The sequence below is a fragment of the Acinonyx jubatus genome, chromosome D1 (assembly GCF_027475565.1).
Source record: "Acinonyx jubatus isolate Ajub_Pintada_27869175 chromosome D1, VMU_Ajub_asm_v1.0, whole genome shotgun sequence".
NCBI lineage: Eukaryota > Metazoa > Chordata > Mammalia > Carnivora > Felidae > Acinonyx > Acinonyx jubatus.
In genome coordinates, this window is record NC_069390.1 from 109,049,917 (window position 1) to 109,068,961 (window position 19,045).

At 39.7% G+C, this 19,045-nt stretch overlaps 1 protein-coding gene across 2 annotated transcripts in view; it reads left to right on the top strand.

The window, feature by feature from the left end:
* The window catches only part of KBTBD3 (kelch repeat and BTB domain containing 3), a 33,686-nt gene extending 15,169 nt beyond the window's left edge, over positions 1-18,517 (top strand). The window contains exons 2-4 of one of the 2 annotated variants that reach the window (XM_053204171.1): positions 1,249-5,246; positions 10,644-10,888; positions 15,332-18,517. In XM_053204171.1, coding sequence (XP_053060146.1) covers positions 10,668-10,888; positions 15,332-16,934 — 1,824 coding nt within the window. In that variant the 5' untranslated portion in view covers positions 1,249-5,246; positions 10,644-10,667 and the 3' untranslated portion in view covers positions 16,935-18,517. The remainder of the gene's footprint in view (positions 1-1,248; positions 5,247-10,643; positions 10,889-15,331) is intronic. The other variant, XM_027051973.2, reaches the window with a different exon arrangement.
* Positions 18,518-19,045: the final 528 nt, after the last annotated feature.

Genomic DNA, 19,045 nt, shown 5'->3' on the forward strand with positions numbered 1-19,045 from the left:
TTTGGTGAATTTAATTCCCTTAATAAGAAATTACAGGGCTGTTCAAATTTTATATTTCATCTTGAGTGAGTTGTGGTAATGTGTGGATTTTTGAGGAATTAGTCCATTTCATCTGCCCTACTGAATTACTACATGTAGAGTTGTTTCTAGTATTCCTTTCTTTATCCTTCTGATTAACTTCAAGGTGTGTAGTGATTCCCCTATTGCATTCCTGATATTAGTAATTTATGTCTTCTCTTTTTTGTTCTTTGTCAGTCTTGCTAGAGGTTTGTCTATTTTATCAAACCTTTCAAAGAATAAGTTCTTTATTTCCTTTGCAGTTTTCTATTTTGAATTTTGTAGATTTCTTCTCTTTATCATTTCCTTTAACCTGTCTACATTGAGTTTATTTTGCTCTTCTTTTTGAAGTTTCTTGAGGTTGAAGCAAAAATTATAACTATGTAAGGGTTATTTAAATCAATTATATAATAAGGATATGAGGGAGAGTAAAGGGAAGTAAAAGAGTGTAAAGCATATACACTTTATACTGACACTGGTAAAATGTTTACACAAGTATTTGTTATATACTGTATACACACACCATATATATAATATATATATGTGTGTGTGTGTACATATGTATATATATACACATATACACACATATATATGTAATACTTAGAACAACCACTAAAATGTCCATACAAAGAGATATGCTCAGTCACTATAGCCAAATCAAAATGGAATTTAAAAAGGTTCAAGTAACCCAAAGGAAGGCAGAAAGAATAAAGATAAATTAAAAATAGAGAAACATAAAACAACCAACCAAAAAGCAGCCCTAAGTATTACCATATCAATAACTGCACTAAATATAAGTGGTCTATATACGTCAATTAAAAGATAGAGATTAGCTGAGTAGGCTTTTTTTTAAATGATCCAACTTTATACACTTCCTATAAGTCATTCATTTCAAATAGAATGATATAAGTAGGTTGAAAGTCAAGGATGAAAAAATATACACTATGCAAGCAGTAATTAAATGGTTGTGGTTATATTAATACCAGATAAAGTAGACTTCAGCAAGGAAAATTATGAGGGACAGAGAGGAATATTATGTGTTAATCCACCCAGAAGACATAGCAAACCTAATTGTCTATGTACCAAACAAGAGAACTGCAAAATATCTGAAGCAAAAACTGATAGAACCAATAAGAAAAATAGACACATTTACTTTTACAGCTGGAGACATTAATACTTCTCTCTCAATAGGACAAGAAGACAGAAGTGACACAGAAGAACTCAACACCATTAACGAATATAATCTAATCAGCATTTATAGAATACTCCACCTAACAAAAGAACCCACATTATTTTCAAGTGCCATGGAACATACAGCAAGAGTAACTGTATCCTAACCCACAGGACAAACCTCCAAAGACTTAAAAGAACTGAAATCACACAGACTATGTAATTGCTCACTGAGGCATCTCTGTAAAGGCTGCTTTAAAATTCCTGATAGATAATTCTGACATCTGTGTCCTGTGTCGGTGTCTGTTGATTCTTCTCTCTTTCAACTTGATATATTCCTGGTTTGGGGATATACTGGATATTTCATAATAAGACTCTAGATCCTATTTATATCTTGTATTTTGGTGGGTCTTTTCTGACACTGCTCTGTTGAGTTAAGGCCACCAGCTCATTACTGCTGTGTTGAGATAGAAGTCCAGATTTTCCACCTCACCTCTTGGACATCTGGGATAGGAAGGGCTCTTTTTACTGCTGGATGGTGTTGAGAGTTCAGGCTCCCCTCTTTGCATCCTCTGATACCACTTTGGCTGAGAGAGGGAGGGGCACATCCCCTGGCAGTGAAAAGTCCTACATCTTCAGTGGGCCTCTGGCTCCAACCCAGGAAGGACAGGGAGGAATGCCATTTTACTTCCAGGTAGGGGTAGAATCCAAGATCCCATGTGTCACATGACCTCCACTGATGGTGGAGGGGAAGTGGTGGACACTTGCTACCCCTGGACTAGCTACCCACTCTGCCTTCCCATGGATAGGAAGAGGAGGGTTGACGCATCTCATTACATCCTGGGAGGGGTGGGATGCTAGGCTCTCCATTCCACTTTTGCTGACGTGAGTGCCTGTAGATAGTCAGTTTTTCCATCATGTTTGTCAAAACTCTTCTTACTAGGTTGCTCCTGCCCCTGGTCCTATGGCTAAAGAGATCAGGTTTCTCTCGGAGCTCTTTATGCATGTGCCCGCCCAGTCGTGTTCGTGTTGTCCACTTGTTCAGTATCTGGGATATCTTAGGCAAAAATAAAACCCAAGGAACTCACCACTGTATTGTTCTTGGGTCCCACGTTCACTAGCCAGTCTGCCTATTTCTCTCCACCTTTCACCATCTGCATAGATTTATGATATATATTTTTATATGTGTCCAGGGTTCTCAGTCATTTTTAGCAGCAGAAATAGTGCCAAGCATGTCTACTCCACCTTACTGGAAGACAAAGCCTCACTGTTTTTATAGGAGTAATATTTATAAGAATTAAATTAAATACTGTGTGAAACCCAGGGATCAGCACCTGACACAAAGTACTGGCTCTATAAATGTTAGCTATTTTTATTATCCTGTATATCTTTCTTTTTCAGAATGATGTTAAACTGCCGTGGTAACTTTTTTGGCCAGTACATTTATGGTTGGATCTTAGGCACATGAAAAGGACTCTATGCTTTCATTTAATATTAATATCTATGGCCAGAAGAGCATTGAAAAGAGTATAAACTTTGAGTTAAGCAGGTTTCTACTGGTTTTACATCTTTATGCTCATCATTCAATCTTGAGCCTCAACTTCCCATTTTGTAAACAGTCATTATTACCAAAGTTAAATTATAAACGCTGAATGAAATAACTATATAAATTACTTACTATAAATTCTAGTACCTTCAGGCTTGTTATATCACTCAATAACTATAAAAGTTAAGAGTCTCTAACCATTTACTTGCCTATCAATGTTTACCTGTTAACAGAAATGGAAGTTTCACCATATAGTATTGTTCTTTGATGTACTGGTTTAAAGGTCCAGAAAGATGTGCTTTGTGGTATGGATGTAGGTGCCGAATGTAGATTGTTGTCATCATTTATCTCGATTGTCCCCATGTTGCCACTCTCTCCTCAGTGTATTTCTCCCATCTCAAACAAAAGACAACAGAATTTCCTAGAATCCACCTACTCCTCTAGTCCTTACCTCACTGAACTTCTTTAAAAAATAATTTATACAAATTTGTGTCCAGTATTCCCTCTTAAAACTACTATAATCTGACCTCTCCTCACCCCACCCCCGCATGATCAACATTGTCTTTTCAGTCCTTACCTTGCCTAACCTTTCTCAGCTTTGGATGATGTAACTACTTCCTACGTGAAATTCTCTTCCTGTGCTTTCCATCACCACTCCTAATTTTCCTCCATTTCTGTCCCTGCTCTTTGTGAGTTTTTCCTTAGCTGTAGAACTTCCTCACCTTGTGTCTTCCACAAATTGTACTTTCAACTGTATCTCCAGTTCATCTAGACTGTCACCTGGCAGGTAGCAGGTGCTACATGAATAATTCTTTTCAACTAAACGGTCTTTCCCTTAGGGTTAGTTATCATTGGAGTTCCATTCTCAGCCCTCTTTCTCTACTGATTCTACTTATTTTTCTTGATTGATTTGTATCCATTTCAGTGGCTTTACTTATCTTGTGGATTCAGTTCCCCTATCCCTTTCATAAACTTTCCAACACCCTTTCTCTTCAATAGCACTTATAATTATTATGATTAAATAAAGTCTACATATATAAATGTGCTTAAACCAAGTTAAGAAAATAGAAAATTTCAGCTTCTGTATGAAGCCATTCTATATGAAGTAACCATGGCAGCCTTTAACTTTTAACCACTTTACCAAAATGAATGCCTATGCATAATGCCAATGTATTAGTTTGATACTTGAAAGTTTCCACTAAGTAGTTTTACTTATATTACTAGTCATAGAAATAAAAATTACTGTATACTATATCATTGGGCTCACTTTTTATCCATGAATTATGATCCTCAATGATTGATTTAATCTAACACAAGTTACAAGTTCCTTATATATGTATAATCAGCTATAAAAAAATTACATATAAATTATATATACACACGTTTATTAAAAAGTATTACAAACCGTTGTTGCCTTAGTTAAACATTGTACAGGAGATCCTAGCTACTTCTGTAGTAGAAGAAAAAGAAATAATGCCTGTAAAAAAACAGGAAAGAGAACAAACAAGCCCCATTGGCTACAAATGATGTAGTTTTTTATGCAGAAAACACAAAAGAATCAACAGATATTTAGATTAATAAATATACTTGAGTTGCTGGGATTAAAATTAATATCCATTAATTAAAATAATCCTATTTGTTGTAATAGACACATCTCAGTGGCTTAACAAAAACGAAAATTTCTTATCCAATAAGAAAACAATGTTTGGATTTTTTTTTAATTGATATTACTCATACCAGTGAATGCTACCTTCGATGGTAAGTGCAGTGAGAACATGAGCTACATCTTGGTTACTCACTGCTGTATTCCTAGCAGAATGATGTTTCTAAAATATAAATCCAATGGTGCAATTCCTCTCCTATTTAAAGTCCTTCTAAATATTCCTCATTACCTCTAGAATGAAACCCAGGCCCCTTGCATGGTAGCCAGACCGCGTGAGCCAGGCCGTTTACTATTTCAGCTTTATCTGCCCCATCTCTAGTCCTCAACATGGGGTCTCTCCCAAGGGGCTGTGATGACTCTGTCATCCCTATCTCTCCACTTACCATTTTTTTCTCTTGGAAGTGTCTTCCTCACCTTCTTCGGCAACCATCTTTCGTTTTTTCTTTAACACCTCCAGTACCACATCCATCAGAATGTCTTCCTTCATCCTCTCCCCTCTGCTTTGTCCTCCTCCTCCCTGAGAGCAAGTCTGAGATTGTCCTTCCTGCCTCCTTGATACTCTTCCCATGTCAGTTTTGACGCTTATCACATTTGTTACTTCTTTCTTTCCAACTGGCCTGGAGGCCTGCAAGAGCAGGGATCCTGTGACCCATTTATCTTCATATGCCCAATGCCCACATGGGTTTGAAGCCCCAAGGATATTCAATAAAACTGCACAGAGGGGGCAAGATCCGAGTGGAGGCACTGCAGCAGTTCAAGTGAGAACAGTGAGAGATTCATCCTGAAGAACGGCAGCGGGGTGGAGAAAAGGTGGTGGTTTTAAAATAGATATGGTCCGGGGCACCTGGGTGGCGCAGTCGGTGAAGCGTCCGACTTCAGCCAGGTCACGATCTCGCGGTCCGTGGGTGCGAGCCCCGCGTCGGGCTCTGGGCTGATGGCTCAGAGCCTGGAGCCTGTTTCCGATTCTGTGTCTCCCTCTCTCTCTGCCCCTCCCCCGTTCATGCTCTGTCTCCCTCTGTCCCAAAAATAAATAAAAAACGTTGAAAAAAAATTTAAAATAGATATGGTTGGTGGAGGAGGATTTCTGAGTGTCTGGCTTGGGCAGTAGAGAAGCTCTTCATCTCAATGGAAACATATAACGAACAGAGCTTGGGCGGGGGTGGGGGGCGGGTGGAATCAGCATATTACTTAAACTTTGGTAGTTTCCAGTGGTAATCATGGCCACATTAAAGAATTGGAAAATAGAGGTATTTTTTAATGCCCCTAAAAATATATTTTAAAGTTAATTGTATGTATAGATAACACACGCACACGCACATAATCACATGCAGAATGAAAGTGTTGTGTTCAGTATCTACCCACCTCCTTCCCTCCATCTCCCCCTCACTAGACGGCTTGAAGGTCAGGGTAGCAATCTCTGCTTTACATTATCCCATGTGGATCACACAGCCTTGTCAACACCTATCATCGTAAACTTTGAAAGAACTTTTACAACCCAAGAAGAATCTAAGATTGTAGGAGATGAGTGTGTATTTCAATCTTCAGCATCTAACTTCCTCTGTCAGAGAGATTTAAATACATACCTTTAAATGGATGAGAATTGAGAGCAGTTCCAGGGGGTGTCTAGGCGATGTGGACTGCATCTCCCAACCAATTCTGTGGTTCTCTGAGGCAGGATGAGCAGAGACCCTGCATTGCTGTTACAGATCACTGATGCACCAGCCCACTGCTAGACGTGAGAAACAGACCAGGAGATACACCTTGGTCTCACTGTGTGGCTGAGAAGATGCTTTGACCCTTTGCACAGCATTAAGTCACGTCTGTCTCTCTTATATAGATCATGCCTGCTTCTCTGCCCCGTGTACTCTTTTATGTAGTGGACGCACTCCTTGGCCTCTCCCTCCGGTGTCACGGAGGCAGTAGGAGAGGCTGGCTCAAGTCTCAAGCAGGGTTATGTCTTCTGTCCACTGATCTGGCACTTCAGGGAAACTCTTACAGTGACAGCACTTGTGTTCAACTCTTCTCTTCAGCTTAGCAATTACTAGAAAGCTGCCTCTCTCACTCTTCTCCCCACTACGTGAGGAATGTAAACCTCCTGATTAATATCAATTAAGTGATTTCCTTGGCTGTTGTGTTAAATTTTTGGTAGAAAGTACCAAATTCCACTTATCTAGCATATACTTAATGCTCAAGTATGTATTATCTTTACTCTTCTCAATAGTACAACGACTGACAGGTACAGTCTGTCCCTATTTTACAGAAGGAAAAAATGAGAATCAAAGACCAGAAGTTCCTGGCCTCAGATATTTCACAAGTCAAGTGCTGAAACAGCACGGAGCTCATCTCTCCAATTCTGAAGCCTGTTCATCCTACTGCTCACATTATATCGCAGCCCTGGGAGAATGGATGACTTTATAGTTCTTAGAAAAGGACGAAAAAATATCCATAATTTTAATAACAGAGTTTTACAAGTGGCTTAAGAGGCATGCCTTGCGAGGTGAAGAATTACTCCTGGGGTGGCAGCCCTACACAATTCTCTGTGCACCCCACTCTAACTTGGGTTATATGTTCTTTTCCATCTAAGGTCAGATATTGTTAACATTGTTAAGATTTGTAGTGTTGTGATGATTAATTACTATATCAACTTAACGGGGCCATAGGGTGCCCAGACATTTGGTCAGATATTATTGTGGGTGTTTCTGTTGAGTGAGCTTCCAGATGAAGTTAACACTTGGACAGACAGACTGGGAGAAGTAGGTTGTCCTTCCTCATGAGGGTGGGCCTCATCCAATCAGTAGAAGACCTGGATAGGACAAAATTGCTGAGTAAGACGAACCTTACCCGAGTGCTGAGTTGAGACAACCACTGCTGCCTTTGGACTCAAACTGAAAAAAGTCAGCTGTTCCCAGCTCTCCAGGCTGCCCAGCCTTCAGACTGGAGCTTACGTCACCAGCTGCCCTGGGTCTCCAGAGTGCCAACCACAGATCCTGGGACATCTATAATTTTGTGAGCCAAGTCCTTATTTTTTATAGACACACAAGTACCAGCATGTGTGTGCATGTGTGTCTACACAAAACCAACAAGCTTGTAACCTGTAGGTTCACTGGCTCTGTTTCTCTAGAGACCTCTGACCAATACAACTGTTTTCTGCCTGCCTTTTCTTCAGAACTGATCCCAAACCTCTAATTATCTCTCTCCCTTCCTGACACCCACACTTGTTATGTCTCCCTACTTACAACTACTTTAGAACACTGCTCACTGAATTACTGCAGGTAACTTACTTCTCCAATAATACTGCCAATTCCATCCTATTACTCCCCCACTTGTACACGCACATGCTCTCTCATGCATGTGCACACGCTGTTCTTCCTTCATATACTACAGAAGCCATCCAACTGAACTTCCGTGATAAGGAAAATATTGTGCATTTCTGCTGTACAACAGAACAGCCACAAGTGTTGGTGGAGTTCTCGAGGGAAACCAGGTGGAGACATAGACGGACAGATCTGCTATAAGAAGTTGGTTTCCATGATCCTTGAGTGTGAGAAATCCCAAGATCTGCAGCCCGCAAGCTGGAGGCACAGGAGAGTCGACAGCATGGTTACCATCCATGACTCAGTTCAGAGCAGAAGCCTGAAGCTCCAACTCCTTGACATCCAGGCAGACAGACAGAATTCCTTCTTGGCCTTTTGTTCTATTCTGGGATGGACTGGATGAGTCCCATTCACATTACGGGGTCGGGGGGGGGGGGGGGGGGAGGGCGGGGCAGCCTGCTTTACTTACTGTCCCAATTAAATGTTAATCTCCTCCAGAAACACCCCCACGGACACACCCACAAACACTACTTAGCCACATATCTGGACACCCCATGGCCCAGTTGTGTTGACACGTAAAAGTAACCATCACTACATATGGCTACTGATTACTTAAAATATGGCTACAGCAACTGCATTTTTAATTTAATTGAATTTTAGGTAATTTACATTTAAATAGTGATACATGGCTCATGGTTACTATATTGGACAAGAGAGCAGTAGATGGCTCAGTCCTAGAGCTTTAATTGAAGTTGTAGGACCACAGGGTATATAGCTCCCACCTGGGCCTGAAATGCTTTCTCTGGGAGAACCCAGCCACCGTGACACTGCCATGCTATGAGGGAGTATAGGCTGCCCACATGGACAGAGTGCACATAGACAGACACCGTCTGTTCTAGCCATCCCATTTGAAGCATCCAGAATGGGAAAGAAGGAAGCATGTTGGACCTGTAGCCCAGTCAGGCCTTCAGATGACCTCAGCCAGAGCTCCCATCTGACTCTATGTATATGAAAGTCCCAGAGCAAGAAGCTCCAGTGAAACCCACAGAACCATGAGATACAATAAACTGTTGTCTTAAGCCACTAAGTTTAGGATGATTTGCAAAGCACTAGATAACTGGGATAAAAACATACTAAGGGAATCAATGTTCCCTATTTCTTTGGCTCCCTAGTTCTCAGGCTTCTTTTCCTTTCTGAAGACTCAGGGATCATTTCTAGTTTGCTACTAGACAAGTTTCTCTGAACGGGTAGAGAACCTGTTTCCCACTTCCTTGCTTTTTGGTGGGTAAACTTGTTTGCATAGAATTGAATCTGCAGTTTGGCAAAGTCACGGTTGTCTGGCCTTCAACTGTCTTAGATTTCTGATCGCATGTTTAAAAGGCCTTTTTTAGTGAAGTTATACTGTTTTCTGTCCTGCTTTCAAATAAGCCAACTTGGTTAAAAAAAAAAGAGAGAGAGAGAGAGAGAGAGAGAGAACTAAATAAAATGACAAATGATGAAGGAGAAATAACAGCCAACAACGTGGAAATACAATCATAAGAGAATATTCTAAAAAGCAGTAAGCCAACAAATTAGACAATGTAGAAGCAATGGGTAAATACCTAGAAACATAGAAACTACCAAAACTGAAACAGAAGGAAATAGAAAATTTGAAAGGCCAATAACCAGCAACGAAATTGAGTCCAAAATCACAAACCTCTCAACAAACAAAAATCCGGGACCAGATGGCTTCACAGGTGAATTCTACCGAACATTTAAAGAGGAGTTAATATTCTTAAACTTTCCCAAAAAATATAATGGAAGGAAAACTTCCAAATTCATTTGTTTAGGCCACCATCACCCTGATACCAAAACCAGATAAAGATTCCACTAAAAAAGGGAACTACAGTCAATATCCCTGATGAACATGGATGCAAAAATTCTCAGTAAAATACTAGCGACTGGAATCCAACAATACATTGAAACGAATCATTCACCACAGTCAAGTGGGATTTATTCCTGGGCTGCTGGGGTGGTTCAGTATTCACAAATCAATCAACATGATCCACCACATTAATAAAAGCAAGCACTAGAACCATTGGATCATTTTAGTAGAAGGAGAAAAAGCATTTGATGAAGTTCAACCTCCATTCCTGATAAAAACCCCTCAACAAAATAGGGTTAGAGGGAACATACCTCAACATAAAGCCCATCTATGAAAACCTCACAGCTGACTGACATCATCCTCAATGGGGAAAAACTAAGAGCTTTTCCTCTGAGGTCACGAACAGGACAAGGTTGTTCCCTCTCACCGCTTGGATTCAACATAGTGCTGGAAGTCCTAGTCATAGCAATCAGACAACAAAAAGAAAAGGTATCCAAACAGGCCAACATGTATCAATGCTTGCCTTTTTGTTCCTTTCTAAAGGCCCTAACTAGTTAACACAGTGTAACACTGATCTTTTTCAATTATTTCTGTCTTGAAAGTTGAACCCCAGAAGGCTACGCTTCAAGATCGATACTTTAACATCAGCTATGCTACCAGAAGAAAAGGGATGGGAGGGCAGAGGGATGTGTTGGGTATATACCCATGTGACGGCTACTATAAAATAATACCTCTTATGTGTAACAAGACTAGTCATGTGGGGAGATCCTATATGAGCTATATATATAAATTATAAATGGTGCTATTTGACACAATTGTATGGCTTGAACTTTATGCCTCAATTTAATATAGTCTTTTATTTTCTAGTGAGCTCAATATTTATAAAAGCTCAAAAGAAATTCATGAAAACAAATGTTTAGATCAAGGTTTATTATGATCTTAGAATTTTTGTGTAATTGACATTAAACAAATTTTGGATCTGAAATTTCGTCAGGACTCTACTACATCAGCGATTGTTTTTCTTTCCAGTTCTAAGAACAATTGGAATTGGCTATGGATAATTCATATCATCTCAACCAACGAAACTCATGCAATGGACTTCCATCTGAGAAGAAAAACAACTTCCTTGTGTCTGAAGATCATGGACAGAAAATCTTAAGTGTACTACAGAATTTTAGAGAACAAAATGTCTTTTACGATTTCAAAATAATCATGAAAGATGAAACAATCCCATGTCATCGTTGTGTCTTAGCAGCATGCAGTGACTTTTTCAGGTACTGTACCTTGTCTATGACTCAGATTTTGTGTTATTACACTTATTTGTCATAACTGCTGAATTTCTCCCCTACAGGAGCATGCAGTGGTGATTTTTAATTCTTAAAAAAAAAGCTAATTATAACCTAGATTAACTAATGATTTTTGAATATAAAAATTTAAGACTACCTTTTTTAAAAACTCAGGTCTTCCCAGATCAGCATTTCCCAATGTTGTATTGGACACTGGTTCTTTGAAATGTTCTGGGGCGGGGAGCGGGGGGGGACGAAACTTGTTTTGATACAGAGTCCATTTTATTTGGGGGAATTCTTGCACTGTGCCATTTAGAAAAAGAGGAAAGGATGGATAAAATATGGAAGTATAGTTCAAAGAAAACAAAGAGGCTGAGAGGAAAACGGATTTCAGTCATGTACTGTATCCAAGGATTATTCCAGGGAGAGGGGGGCTCATACAGATATTTCAAAGTTTCTCCTCTCTTTGTTTGACAAAGGGGAAAAGTACCTCCAGAAGCATTTCTGGAGAATACCCAACTTTTCTGATTCTAGGCAACCTTCTGGATAGAATTTGGTTCTGAATAGAATGTCCTAGTCATGAGCCTGTACGATTCCACTGTGGTGACAGTGGTTGTGGAGTCTGCAAGGTTAAGTGTTGGATGCATGACCTTGCTACGGTGGCAGCTGTTTCACGGTCATACCATCCCGCGAGGCCTCTTGGTCACACACAGACCTCTCTTGGTGACATCCTGGCCTCAGCCCTCCAGTCATACTGCCATAAACTTCATCCCAGTTGTGGTATTTGCATTATATTCGGTTTTGGAAGTAATTTGTATTCAAAGTAAGCAGGCCTTAAATCTCTAGTAAATAAAATTGGTAAAAACATAGTAAGATTTAAGATGTAAATACACTAATCCTTACTTTAACTCCTGTTTTACTGACAGCATCTGATTAAACCTCACCGTTACTGCTCTGGAGCGAATCCTCTAAAAGTTTAGTACTGATACTCCCCTGCCCCTGGGGGGTCCCCTGCTGGAGGTGGGAGCAGTGGCCCAGGGCCGCACCTGGCTCACTGGGGAAGCGCCTCTGGCCTAACTGGAGTCTGCTTCTGACCCTGTAACCTCAACTGTTCTCCCAGTCCCACTGGAGCCCTCGCTGTCCCTATGCTCTGCCACACCCTGGTGTCACCAGTGTCCCAGCTCTCTTGTATTCCACGGGCCTTCTTCCTGGTAGCTCCATTCTGCTCCCTCCCCATCCTGCCACCTCGTCATGACAGGAAGTGATGGTATAGGGATTAAGTACTTGGCCTCTTAATACACATGCCCTCAATCTAAATCCTGGCTCTGCCCCTTACCAGACATGACTTTAGGCAAGTGACTTAATCTCTTCAGGCTTCAGGTTCCTGATTTGTAAAAATTAAGACCACAAAAACAGAATCTAATTCACAGAGTCATGATGAGACTTAAATAATGTATATGTAATGATTAGGACAGTGCCCACTATAGTCAACCTATTATTATTATTGTTATTATTATTATTATTATTACTGTTTCCAAACCTAGCAAAAATGGACAAACTCTGGTAAACACACAAGTTGATTTCCCTACAGTGTTTTCTTGTTAACAAAATAAGTTTGTGTAAGCATTTCAATTGGAAGTCCTCTACTCTTCATGGAGAAATAATTTTTTTTTAATGTTTATTTATTTTTGAGAGATAGAGACAGAATGTGAGTGGGTTAGGGGCAGAGAGAGAGGGAGACACAGAACGAAGCAGGCTCCAGGCTCTGAGCTGTCAGCACAGAGCCCTACGCGGGGCTTGAACCCACGAACCGTGAGATCATGACCTGAGCCAAAGTCGGATGCTCAACCGACTAAGCCACCCAGGTGCCCCAGAAATTATTTATTAATTAAATGTATCTGCACCTTGTTTTTGGCCACAATATTTTCAGGTACTCCTAGCTTTTATGGATCTACTTTAAATTTTTAAAAAAACTGCTGTGAAAAGAGAACAATATATTTTAAACTTTTTCTCCCTGCTTTGAAGTAACACAAATGGCAGTTTTATAATGACCTAGATTAGATATATTATATATAGTATTATATTGATTATATATAGCATTTTACTAAAGGAATACTAAATTTACTGTGAGTTTACTAAAGTTCATATAAAACTATTTACAAATTTAGACTGAAATTCTATAATTTACATCCTTATATGATAAGGCCACTAATTCATAATATTTGTGTTATCAAATTTACTGGATATTGGGAGGAAAAATATGAAATAGCAGGAAAGTGCATAATGCATGATAAATGCACTTTATAATGATTTTGGAAAATTAAAGTTTTTGAATGAGATGTAAAGTCATGGAGAGAAGACTGAAAAGTAATCACACATACTGTACAGCCACTTTATGATTATGGTAAATTCAAGATCGATGTTAACTGGAAACTTTCAAGCTGAACAGGATGAAGTATGGAAAGATGATCTTACATATGTCTTCTCAAAGAAAATGTGGAAGCTGGTGATAAAAATACACAGGATCTGATAGGAAATATTTTCTAAAAATGATAATAGCTAATACTTTGCATTGATTAACTCATTCCTCCTCAACTGAGCAAAGTAGATATATGTGTACCCATTTTCAGATGAAGAATTTGCAGCACAGTTAAGAAGTGCCCCCCCCCAACCGAGGTCACACAGCTAATTAGTGACATAGGCCCGATACCCACCCAGGCGGCCAGATTCTAGAGGCCAGGCTCTCACTATTACCCTAACCTGATTATCTGTGTCCTCATAAGTCAATGTAATTATCATCACAGTTTAACATTTCTGACTTGATCTACGTTGTTGAAATAGTGTATAATGTGTATAGTTTTTGTAACCATATTTTTTTGTGTATTAGAACAGTCCAGTGGGAAGGTGTTTTGTTGTCCTTCCTTTTCCTAAGGGGTGTTCCTTCCATATTAGGAAGTCTCCTCAGATTTTTCATTTGGATAATACTAGTGCTTCTTAAACAGTTTTCATTACCCTCTAGAGTGGACTCTAAAAAATAATTTGGTTTAGGGGCACCTGGGGGGCTCAGTCAGTTAAGTGTCTGGCTCTTGGTTTTGGCTCAGGTCATGATCGCACAGCTCATGAGCTCAAGCCCCGCATCAGGCTTTGGCTGACAGCGCGGAGCCTGCTTGTGCTTTCTTTCTCTCTCAAAATGAATAAACATTAAAAAAAAACCCCAAAAAACCAAATTGTATTCCCCCCAGAGTACTTGAGCACTGAGGAGCGCTGCTCACGGAGGTATCCTGGACAACTCGGTGCAGACACAAAGCAGTATTATACCAGAACCCAAACCAGTCAGTGTCCACTCCTACTGAATGTCCAACTACTGGAAGTCCTTGCTTCTCTGTCGTAGCTCTTTCTCTTGAATCTCGACCTCCACTCACTGTGCTACCAACAACCGCCATAGCGAGTCTGTGTAAAAGTGAACGATTCTGGATATGATGTTAACTAACATAGGAATGGGTGGCAAGATTGGTCTTACCAAAACCAATAGTAAAATACATACGTCGTAGTCTCCTGCCCAACCATTTCCACATAATTTATATTTTAGCTGAAACTGAGTCCCTAAAGTTCCCAATTCCTCAGAGTCTATCGCCTCTGCCAGGTGGGGAAAAATTACAACTCAGAAGAACTCTTGGGCTGGTCTGATTATTCAGATCTGAGGACCCCCCCCCCCCCCCCGCCATCTCTCAGTGGTTATTTCTTCACAAACTTACTTTGAGCCTTTTGGTTTGGCATTTAGCTTTATGACGTCACATTCTCTTTTCTCCCTAAAGTGCTGCATAAAACGTGTCTCTTTAGAGATGTTTTGTGGATTTTCCACGCAGGCAGACTCATTAGAGACAGCTGATACGTCACTGTATCCCATCTTCCACGTGTGTCACTGCCGCCAAACTGAAAATTCATTTGAAAGACACTTTTAAATCCTAAACCCAGAAGCACTATCTATTTTAAATGTCTGTACTTATCACCTGCAGAGCTGATACTAATTAACTCACAAAAAGAGAAATTCAGCCATCAGAGAGACCTTACCCTGATTTTATGAATGATATTTAAGAGCATTGAAATTGGCTTACAAAATATGAATCTTTTTATATGTAGCCTTCTTTGGAGTAAATGCCGTACCGCAGCTATAACGTACGTATTCTGCAGTGTGGTAGCTACGTGGTCCGTGGGTTTTAAAGATAAATGATATGGTATGTAACTGTGCTAGATATTCACATAATTTATTAAGATGGTTTAAAAATACATTGCATAACCATAAACCTGAGATTCGTGAAACATTCTATCAACCTGAGGGTAAAGGACACGTCTTTAAGGTAACCTTGAAAAGTACCACGGAATCACATACTCCTGTTTTCCTTTTCTCCTGTGTTCTCTTTCTTTCTGCAGGGCCATGTTTGAAGTGAACATGAAAGAGCGAGACGGTGGGAGCGTCACCATCACTAATCTGTCCTCCAAAGCAGTAAAAGCGTTTCTTGACTACGCCTACACTGGGAAAACCAGGATAACGGATGATAACGTGGAAATGTTCTTCCAGTTGTCATCATTTCTTCAAGTTTCCTTCCTAGCCAAAGCTTGCAGTGACTTCTTAATAAAGAGTATTAACCTTGTCAATTGTTTACAGTTATTATCGTTGTCAGACAGCTACGGCTCTCCCCGCTTGTTTGACCACGCGCTGTACTTTGTACAGCACCACTTTTCCTTACTGTTTAAATCCAGTGATTTCCTAGAGATGAACTTCGGAGTACTGCAGAAATGTCTGGAATCCGATGAACTGAATGTCCCTGAAGAAGAGACTGTACTGAAAGTGGTCCTTAGCTGGACCAAACACAACTTAGAATCAAGGCAAAAGCATCTGCCTTATTTGATTAAAAAAGTTAGATTACATCAGTTATCCGAGGAGACCCTTCAAAACTGTCTGCTCAACGAAGAGTGTTTACTCAAAAGCACAAACTGTTTTGACATAATCATGGATGCTGTTAAGTGTGTGCAAGGTTCCGGTGGACTCTTCCCTGACGCTCGACCATCCACAACTGAAAAATACATATTTGTTCACAAAACTGAGGAAAACGGTGGAGACCAATATACCTTTTGCTACAATATAAACAGTGACTCGTGGAAAGTGCTGCCACAGTCACACCTGATTGACTTGCCAGGGTCTAGTCTGTCTAGTTATGGAGAGAAGATATTCCTGACGGGCGGGTGCAAAGGGCCGTGCTGTAGAACGGTTCGGCTTCATATCGCAGAGTCCTATCATGATGCGACTGACCAAACCTGGTGCTACTGTCCAGTGAAGAACGATTTCTTCCTGGTATCAGCTATGAAGACACCAAGAACCATGCATACATCAGTTCTGGCTCTCAACAGATTATTTGTCATAGGTGGAAAGACGAAAGGGTCTCAGGACATTAAAAGCCTCTTAGATGTCGAGTCTTACGACCCTCTTTCTAAAGAATGGATGTCTGTCAGCCCGTTACCCAGGGGCATATACTACCCTGAAGCGAGCACCTGCCAAAATGTCATTTATGTTCTTGGGTCAGAGGTAGAGATTACAGATGCCTTTAACCCGTCACTTGATTGCTTTTTCAAATACAACGTGACCACCGATCAGTGGTCTGAACTCGTAGCAGAGTTTGGGCAGTTTTTTCATGCGACACTAATCAAAGCTGTTCCAGTAAACTGCACACTGTACATATGTGACCTTTCCACCTATAAGGTTTATAGTTTTTGTCCAGATACTTGTGTCTGGAAGGGTGAAGGCTCTTTTGAATGTGCAGGCTTTAATGCAGGCGCAGTTGGAATTGAAGACAAAATTTATATCTTGGGTGGCGATTACGCACCAGATGAGATCACAGATGAAGTACAAGTCTACCATAGTGGCAGATCTGAGTGGGAGGAAGTCTCACCCATGCCACGAGCCTTAACGGAATTTTACTGCCAGGTGATTCAGTTTAATAAATACAGAGACCCATGGTTTTCTAATCATTTCTGAAAGGCGTATGTGCTTAGACATCCTAAAACTATCCCAGTTCTAGAAGCCTACCATAAATCTGTTAAGCCTAATAGCTGGTAAAAAGGTCTTTACCTCTTAGTAAAATAAAATGTACCTTCTGCTAGAGAATTACTATGAATGTATAGCATATATGACTTAGCGGTTGCTGGAAACTTAAATACAAGATACATTTACCCAAAAATTATATCGAATATAATTTAATCCTGGAGAATCCAGAATACTTAGTATTTTCATATGTAAATAAGACTCATAGGCATTGATGTCTTGATTTTGAGAGTAATTTATCTGTGAAAGACTAGTAAGAACAAATCAGTGTTCACAGATTTGTACTATTTAGAGGGGAAAAAATCTCTGTAGGTAGTGAAAGTGAATTATTTGCACACTATATTATATGAAGTGAAAATTAAGTTAGAAAGAGGTGAGAAGCCTACCTTGTTACTACAGGTGTAAGAGTTACTGAATTCCCATCCTTTCTGATCACTGCTTAGCTTCTTTTAACCCCTCTTCCTTTTTTCATCATCATTTTTTTTGGTCAGAAATTTTTCTAAAATGCAGTGTATTTCCCAGCCTTCTAAACTTGCGCTAAACATGGCTTGACATTTTTTACGATTCAACTCTTCATTAGGAGCATAATGTACCATGTTATAATGCCATAATGCCATTGGCAATTACTGGAATGCTTTTAAAATTGCTGGTTCTGGTAGTCCTCTGTGCTGGTTGGTTTCGATTTCTGGTGGCAGCATATCTTACTCATTTTCTGGCTGAAGCTCAGTAAATGAACATTCTTGATTTAATGACTACTTGTAAGTTACACCCCCTCTCAGTCTATCTTTACATGTAACCCACTGGGTGAAGTTTTGGGATTCTGGGATGGTAGTCCTAACAAACATTTTCTGTATCCTTGCCACATTCCAGCATAATTGAGGACGCAGCAAATCTGATCCCTAGATAAGTGTATCATTCTGTTGCATTTCTTAAATTTGTAAATATCCAAATTTGATCTGTAGTTAGAAATTTCTGTGCTTCAGTTAGTACCGTATCAGTTTTCCTTGGTGATATATCCCAATGATAAAGCACCGTGTGGGTTTACTATTTTCATAAGATATTCATAGTGGATTATTTTCTAAATTTAAAAAACTCACTAGGTTTTGTATTGATCGCATTCGCAACCCGTATCCGTTAAGATGTTTAATCACCTTTAACCCCAGTAAAGAAAGAGTAGCAATCATCCTTGCTCTCAGGTGTGACAAGATTGCGTTGCAAAAGGAGTATGTTTCTTTCCTAAGTTTAAAAGATATAACCATATTAGGTTTTAAAAGTGGAAATATACCTAAATGAAGGTCCTTTTATTATGCCATATAAATTTATTGTATAAGCTTCAAATGTTTTTTTCAGGATAGAACAGGATATTAGACTACGTTACTCTGCAATTCCAAAATCAAAGACTATCCCTAATCAGATGACAGTTGGCTGAGAAGCATTCTGTCAAATTGGTGGTCTTCCTTCCTACCTAAGTTGGCTCTGCCGTGTGTGTGTGTGTGTGTGTGTGTGTGTGTGTGTGTGTGTAAGAAAAACAGAAAATTCAATGACCAGTTTTGTGTGGTCTATTTGTGGCTTTGGAAACCAATTATTTAAGAAAGACCATACCACAGTGGATGACCTATATGTGGATTGACTGAACTGTTGATTTAAGCATATATAAATAATCAAAGTATGTTTAAAATAAATAATTGTTTTCATTATTGACTCTAGGAAATGTTCATCCTTTCCAGAAAGGAAAAACTAAAGGGGAATAGAATCCCTTGCTGATCTTGTTTCATTATTCTCTCATCCTGATGTCCACCAGTCTTCTCATTGGCCATTGATGTATGGTAAAGTTTCTAGAAGTATCCTTGTTGTCAAGCCTAGCTCCCTCTGCATTTAATATACTTCCTAACACACAAGGCTTTCTGCCTTTTTTCTACAATTGCTGCAGTTTACTTGCTAATCATTTTCTTCTTATTGCCATCCCTTTACACCAGGGAAAAGCACTCTGTCTAGTCACAAAACCCCAGACTCTTCCTTTATTTCCTGTTCTTGATCCTTGCTGC